This window comes from Protopterus annectens, chromosome 1.part1 (assembly GCF_019279795.1).
Source record: "Protopterus annectens isolate FY-2018-M chromosome 1.part1, PAN1.0, whole genome shotgun sequence".
Taxonomy (NCBI): Eukaryota; Metazoa; Chordata; order Ceratodontiformes; family Protopteridae; genus Protopterus; species Protopterus annectens.
The window spans coordinates 1,001,189,770-1,001,198,065 of NC_056726.1; the positions used below are offsets into that span (position 1 = coordinate 1,001,189,770).

The window sequence follows — 8,296 nt, forward strand, 5'->3', positions numbered from 1 at the left end:
AGGGCCATTTTAAGCTTAGCCAATAACCAGAGATCAGAAATCAGACCATGTACCTTGTGTCAGCGAGATGAAGATATTAACCATTATGCCAAACCCACCCCGAAAAAGGTATTGCATAGGTTCATGGATAAGTATTAAGTTAGCTGCCATTGTGGGCCATTTTAAGCCTAACCAACTCAGCTTAAAGCTGAGAAACGATGTACCATGTGTCTGTGAGGTAAAGGCCTTAACCATTATACCAACCTGCCCACCCCATGTGGTGGGGTATGTTGGTAAGGAGGTAGCTAAGAGGTATATGGGGAATTATGTTAGTTGGGGATTGATTTACTTGGTGTCAACCATGTCCATTGGGGACATGGAGGCCAGACCAGGGGATGAATCTGCGATTTCCTATCCTCTGATCCAAGTTTTTTTTTTTTTTTTTTTTTTTTTTTTAACAGGATTAGGCATGAACTGTGCTTCACATAGATGGGGAGTTTATTCCATAGTGCAGTGGATCCTTTGAGACACATTGGTCTCTCCAACATATTCTGTATGTCACAGACAAATATCAGATCCTTGGTTTTAGTGTTTCTGGTGCTGTTTTGTAAATGAGCAAGTGTTGGAGCCGAGGGTGTGTTGTCTGCTAGGCATAGATCACCTCTCATTTAACCTGTAAGAGACTGAATACAGGGAGTTCCTTAAGGCTATCTGTATAGGACAAGGAATTCATACCATAGATTATTCTAGTGAGGAAACTTTTAAGGGCATTCCAGTTGTTGCAGGTGCCTGGCTAGGTACCTGTGAAAGGGTGCACTGCATTCCACAGTGGGTTTGATAAGGGTTGAGTAGAGTGGTATTATTGTAACTTCCCTGGACCTGGTTGCCATCCCCTAGCTTATGAGTTTGGTGATAAAATGATTTTCTTACTATCTGGCTGCATATAGGTTAAAGGTCAGATTACTTTCTACAGATGCTCCCAGATCCATAACTGTCTGGTCAACTCTTAGGGGTGTTTTTCTGAAAATTGTCCATTCAAGTTAATTACTCCAAGGGTACTATAATGCATTTTTTGCATTTGGTTTTAATCCTTGACTTTAACAAGTGTCATTTGTTTGTGTTGCACGTCTTCTAAGATGTTGATAGTGTGGGGTGAATCTATCTGCAAACTTGGTGAGCCAGAGGCCTTTGATATTAGCTTTGAGTTCCAAGAAGTACATGCCAAACAGGAGCCCTGGGGTACTCTGCTGGTGACTGGTGGACTTCTGAGGTGGTCTCGCTAATGCTGTTGACTTGGGTCCTATCTCCGAGCCAGCCAGCAATCCAGTAAATTATGTAGGGACTTGTGCCTAGTTCTGACAGTTTAATAATACCCAAGTTGGGGTATTGTATCATTTACCTTGGCCAGGTCAAGGTAGGTAATATGCATAGTTTTCCCCTCATCCGTAGCTTTGATGACCCTCTCGAAGAAGTCTACCTGTTTGATAGACCTTCCCTTAACAAAGCCTAACTGGCATGGGTCCAGTGTCTGTGGTGCCAGTGTACTTGATCATATCCATGAAAACTTGTTCTATGGCATTGCATGTCAGACTTTTCAGACTGATGGGTCAGTAGTTCCCAGCATTGGTTGATGGTCCAAGTTTATGAAGAGGGACGACCATTTCTGCCCTCCGTTCATCTGGCATGTAACCTGTTTTGAGACTGTATGAGTGCCTCAAGTGGTCCTGCTAGGTCATGCTTTAGGCTATATACAGCAGATTATGTTTTAGACTATACGTAGCAGAGGACAATGTGGTAGTGATGGGAAGTATGTATACGCAAAGGATTCCTGATAAAAGTATAAATGTTATTCAGCACTCTCTGCCCTTATGGGGTTTAAACTATATATGCAGCACATTGCCCTTGTAGGGGAGCAGAGGGTGCCATGGTAGTGATGTGAATAGTGTGTACATTACAGGGTGCTATGGTAAGGATGTGAATGGTGTATATATCACAGGGGTGCCAAGGTTGAGGGAGTGAATTATATTTACAGCATAGCCTGCCCTGGTAGAGGTGTAAATGCTATATGCATCACAAGGTGTTCTGGCTGGAGGTTAGCATAATGGTTAAGGTGTTTGCTTATAGACAACTATTGGGTTTGATTCTCGACATGGGAAATTGACTAAGGTTAAAGTGGCTCATAAGGGAAGTTAGTCTGTACTTGCCTGTGAACTATAAATGGTATACGCAGCACAGGTGCCATGGTAGGGGTGTAAACAGTCTATACAGTACAGGGTGCCAGGGTTGGGATGTGAACAGTATATACTCAAAGGGGTGTAAATGGTATATACAGCTTAGGGCTGTAAATAGTGCATGCATCACGGGCTGTCCTGGTAGGGGTGTAAAGTGTGCATATCATAAGCTGCCTTGATAGGGGTGTAAATGGTATATACAGCTCTGGTGCCCTTGTAGGGCTGTAAACAGTGTATATATTTTGTAAACCGTGTACACAGCACAGGCTGCCTTGGTAAGGATGTGAGCTGTGTATGCTGTGCAGGTTGCCAGTATGGGGTTGTGAACTGTATGTGGCACATGCTGCCATGTATGTTGTGGGGGGTCTTAATGTGTACGGCACAGGCTGCCCTGATAGTAACACCATCGACATTACGGAGTAAGTGTACAAGTTTGCACTTTCAATGTGGCCTGATGGCCTTTACACATACAGTAATCAGTTTTCCTCATTTGGATGCAATAACTGTGTGTATTTTTTTCCTTGTAGAGATGAAGAAATGGGAACTCGAAGCAGTGATGGACATATTGAACAAATGAAGTCCTTATTGAAACAAGAAACAGAAGGAAGTGGGTGATACTGTGTAGGATAGTCACTCACCAGCCCTAAACAAATTTGTGCACAACATGTAGAACAAGCCATTATAAAACCTATCACAGCCTAACACTGACTTGTTGGACTGTAAATGAAAGATGAGCAGTTGAACAACTTGTTATCTGACACTGTAGGTAAAATAGTGTGCCAAACTTGCAGGTAACACCTTTTTCATGTTGCTAGGTGAAGCTGTGACCTCTTAAGCTTCACCTGTAATGTTGCACTTTTCTGAAAAGCTCTCTTACACCACTGAAGCTTTCAACTTCTGCATTCTTTTTAACTGAACAGTTGTGAAGAACCATAATCAAACCTGAGAAAGTTACACCAATGAGATGAGTTTACAACTGCAAACTCCTACAAACACTGACACTGAAAACACACCTGACTAACATGGATGTTTGTGAGATCCGGTCCTGGCAGAAAATGCTATCTCTTTCCCATAATGCTTTGCGTGACACCAAAAGCATTTCTGCCTGGTATAGCTTTTTGGGACAACAGATCCTGGTAGGGGAACACTGCCTTTCTTCCATGGTGTTTTGTTGATACTTTAAGGGATATGTTTTCTTGAAGTGATTTTATTTTGTTAGTACTTCAGTGAAAAGGTTTTTGCTTTGTTGAAGCTGTATCTTAATATGGCATCCACTGTCAAGCATCTTGGAGTAGAGACGAGGTAAAAAAGGTTCTTATAGTTACATTTTCTCAAGTCTGTGAAACCACAGTGGTAGCATATATAGACAGAGGGGTACAGGAGGGCAGAGGTAAAATGTTTTTGAACTTACTTGCAGTATGTTTATATGCTGTTGCATTAGTTACGTATATATTTTATGATATTTTGCTTCTGTGGTCAGACTTCATTATAGAGATATGCTGGCAAAGACTGGTCAAGATGTACTATGGTTTGCACTTATACTATGTTTATGTTTGTACAAATTCACATACCCATGCTATCGTTGTGTGCACGTGTGCTCCATCATTTCAGAATGTGATTAAAGTATGTTTATGTGCTTTTATTCAGTGTAATCCTCTGTGGCAACACTTGCATTTGCACTGTGTGAGGCACTACAGACAACCGTGATTATTTATTTTTTTACCATTATTGTTTTTTTGGGGGAGGGGTATTTATTTACGTTATGACTTCTGTTAATCCATCAGACTGTAATGCTCTGTTGTACCCTTCTGTGACTTATTCTGGATTGCATATGCCACATTACCTGGCAGACTTCATTCTGTTTACAATGCATGTACTATTTGTATATATCATCACAACTTCTATATGCCATGTTTGGCACTGCATGTTTATACAGAGTATTTTGTTGTAATTCAGAACATTTAGTGCATCAGCATTATGTATGCACACTGCTGCCTTTTAGTATGACCCATTCAAACTGCTGTGGTGTGCATTATATTTTCAGTCTGTATTTCAGTCCTTCACTAACAGACTAATATTTTAGTATGAATTGTAAAGCAACATGCAATAGCTGAACTGAAACCCCAGTATTCTTTGCAGACTGTATTGGTAGATTTACTGCAGGGTTGGATCAGCTATTGAGCTGGTATTTTCTGCGATGCCTCTCGTTAATAAGATTGCAGATGGATGTAACACCTCAGTATGATAATTTACATGCTCCCTTTACATAGGGGGATAAACATGTATGCAGCTGCAGAACTGCTGTACTTTGGGGAAGAAGAAAGCTACCTGGTAAGATTTAGTATTATAAGGGACCATGCACTGAGCATAAAATCATGCTACCATAAAGATGTAAGTTGTTTTAAAATATGTGGGAATGTATGCACTGTAGTGTCTATCTGTAGTTGTAGTATGTTTTATGATTGGTGACAGTGTGACATATGCACTATAATGATGACCAGCTGTAGTATGTTTTATGATTGGTGGCATTGTGATGGTTTATTTATTTATTTTACATTTGTTGACCGGGCTAGTCTAGCTGGATATATGTCCATTTTCAGTAGAGGCCCAGGGAGATAAGCTCCAACAGTCATTACAAGTTTAAATAGAGAATAGGTACTACAAGATTAAAATTTATAAACAGAGCTAGTTAATACACAAATATGATAGGAGCAAAAATGAAAAGTATAATCCCATGATGTTTTAAAATGAAAATAAAAATACAAAAAAGTTATTTTTTTTATTTATTTATTTTTTTTTTATTTTGGATTACAAAAGTCATTCAGTGTATATGTGATACGCTATCAGGATATAAGGAGAAGAGAAAGAACGAATCATGTAAGAAGAAAGGAGAGAGAGGAAGAAGGAAAGTTAATCTGGGTTGGTGCAGGAACAAAGCCAGTGTTTAAGATGCATTTTCAGTGGCTTTTTAAAAAGTGGCAGAGAGGATAAAGATGAGATATCAGAGGGGAGTTTGTTCCACATTTTTCCAACAGAGTTAGAAAAGAGGGAGTCACCTGTAATTCAATTACAAAATGGTTTAATTATTAATCAATGCAAGCAGCTATTTAAACTGATGTTTTACACTCTGTCATCAACTTGAAAAAGCTCGGAATATCCGAGCGAAAGCGCTTGTGATACGTGGTATTAGTGTTTTGTTCTTCTACAATAAAAGACCAGTTTTGGATTTATTTAAAGTTGGTGGCTTAGCTTCGTGGTCTTAACGTTTGTTCTTGGTTCTGTTCTCTAATTTGTTTCTGCTTCATAGCTTCACAGACCTTGTCCTGTGTTCCCCTTTCATTGTTGCCTGTGTGGAATTTGTATGCTGCCTGCATTTTGACTGGGTATTCCACTTTCTTCCCACCATCCTAAAATGCAGTCATTGGCTGTTTTTAACTTTCTATGTGTGTTGCATTTCATCCTTGCCATTGTGAACTACATCTTGCGTAAAAGTTTGCAAAGGATCAGTTTAGTTGCATGAATGACAAATGAAATGCAAGCTTACTGAGGCAGGGGACGATTGAATGTATCTAGTACATTGTAATGATTTGTATACTGCTGTATAATTTTTGTACTTGAAATGTGTATTATGTAGTCTGCATTGCACTTTTTGAAATAAAACACTTTATACTGTAGAGTTTTTTCGTATTTCAGAACTTTTTTTTATTATTCACGTGGTGTCTTTTATTAGATGTGTAGTTCTGTTCACATTAAAGTCACTGCTGTTAAGGTTCACAGCAGTAGTTTCTCTTGAACTGATAGAGCAGAACATTTTCTTGGAATGCCTACTGAACTAATATTTTTTTCAGAAAAGTGTATGGGGAACATACTTCTATCTGCCTTTTTTTCTTTTTTTAGTTTTATTTATTAATTGGCATTTGTTTACCAGGAAAGTCCAACTGGGTCAAAGGTACCGATTTTCAGCTTATGTCCAGGGAGAATGTATAGAACACATGTATATTTTTTACAGAAACTTGGAAATTACATAGGACAGTATTTACAATTATAGTTATTGCTAATACAGTACCAATATTGACATAGGACAATCTTTACATAGGTTATAAAGGTATAAACGCAATGAGCTCCACAATCATAACCAATATTTGTTTATTACATTTGCACACTTTATGGCTCTTGTTTTCTGATTGTATCCCAGTGAGTTTTTATCTGACTTTTCTAGTTTAACTGTTAATTTTTGTGGTACATAGGGTCCTCTGAATCTGATTTGATTTCAGGTGTGCTTTGTCTGAGTTCCGTGTTTATTTTTAGTATTTAGCTTTGTTTTTATTTTTTATTTTATTTTTTTACTTTTGTACTAGTTTTTTTATGGTTGTGGGCTGGAGCTTTGATTTTTCACTTTGGCTCTGACTAGTGTTTGGGACTACTTTAGGCTTTGATTTTTACTGTTCATTTTTATTGTATTTATTTATGGTGGCCCTTGGGTGGAAAGTTTTTCATCTGGGTATTTCCTTTAATTTATTTTTTTAGGATTCTGTTTTTTTTTTTTTGTTACCGAAGATGGGAATTACTTGTCTAGTTGGTTGTAGAGTCAGAGTCAATGATTTCCATTTTTGAGTACATGGTTATTTTTTTTTTTTTTCTGGTTTCAAGCACATGCTTTAACTCTGTGTGCATAGTAAGACTTGGTCCCCTTTCTTGCTGTTTAGTCCAGTGACCTACTATGTTGGACACGATAATTCGTTTGGACGTTTTCCCCAGTCACAACGATTCATTTTTCCAGCAAGGTTTTTGAGATAACTAGACCTGTAGGATGGTACACAAGGCTCATTGTAATTAGTTTTGAATGTTTTATGTGGTTAGCCTATCATAAGCCATCCCATACACTAACTCATGTTTATGGATGCTTTTCAGTCTTGATTTATGACTAAGTGTATATTTTCCATCAATGTGTTTTTTTGAATTATCTTATTTTACATTTTGAAAGTGGAGGGCTTTCAGTAACTGTCTAGTTGAATTTTATTTAATATTTTAAAACTTAGTGATTTTTGAAGTTTTGGTGTTCTTTTAACTATTTCTGAAAGCTAAGTTTTAGTTAAGTGGCCTGTTTTTATAACAAAGAAGTGAAGACAGCTTGCTGCTCTTACATTAAGGTCAGGTATTTTCCTTGCAGTCCAAGTTGCAGTAAGTAAAGCTTAAAATGTATGTAATGAAGATATTAGGAAAACATTAGTGAAGCACCCTTAGTGGGAGTGCCATGATGTCAAGGCTGTAGAGTAGCAGCCTTTAAGGGAACTTTCAAGGCAGTATAGTTCTTCCTCTGTGGCAGTCCTTTAGGTTAAGATAAGAATAGTTTATCTTGGGCTAGAGTTTGACCACCTTTTAGGTTTTATCCCATTCAGTGGACTTTAAAGTCACCAGTAGTAGCATACCGGATGCCAAGAAATGTTAACAGTTGGGTGACAGTGGGCAGCTGGACTGAAGAGAGGCAAGTGCCTCCAAGTGTACCTCTTCACAACTGAAATCCTGTCACCTGTCATTGTTTGTATCATTAGATTAGATTGAAGCTGTTAAGAATCATCTTAGGGAAAGATTAAGGGAGGGTGACCTTGTCCAGGAGGATAAACTTCTAATGGTGAAATCCATTTATAGGAATGTGTAACTGGAAATTGCAAGACCGCAGTAAAGTGTAATACACCTGACATTTATGCAGAAGAACAGGAACCAAATCCCCATAACCATAAAAGCATTTGTATGAGTCTGAAAGGTTGGGGTTGGGAGGGTGGCCTAATGGTTAAGGTGTTTGCCTTACAAACACAAGGTACAGGGTTTAAGTCTCACAAGGGATAATTGGCTAGGCTTAAAATGCCTTGCAAGAGCAGTTAGCTTAGTACAAACCGATAAGAAAGGTTGTGTGCATTGGAAACTAAATGTAACATGATTTAGACTAATTATGTACATTGTGTATCATCATTTTGACGGGAGAAAGGAAATTCACCCCAGGGATCACGTCAGTCGCCCTGCAAGGCAGGGGTCCAGGGAGGTAAATAGTGTGGGAAGAAATAGCCTGGGAATTGTTATGGCTAGGC

At 38.6% G+C, this 8,296-nt stretch overlaps 1 protein-coding gene across 2 annotated transcripts in view; it reads left to right on the forward strand.

Moving 5' to 3' along the window:
• Nucleotides 1-5,884, forward strand: part of LOC122808637 — a 61,521-nt gene extending 55,637 nt beyond the window's left edge. For both annotated transcript variants that reach the window (XM_044079602.1, XM_044079611.1), the window contains exon 9: nt 2,738-5,884. In XM_044079602.1, the coding sequence (XP_043935537.1) occupies nt 2,738-2,825 (88 nt within the window). In that variant the 3' untranslated portion in view covers nt 2,826-5,884. The remainder of the gene's footprint in view (nt 1-2,737) is intronic.
• Nucleotides 5,885-8,296: the final 2,412 nt, after the last annotated feature.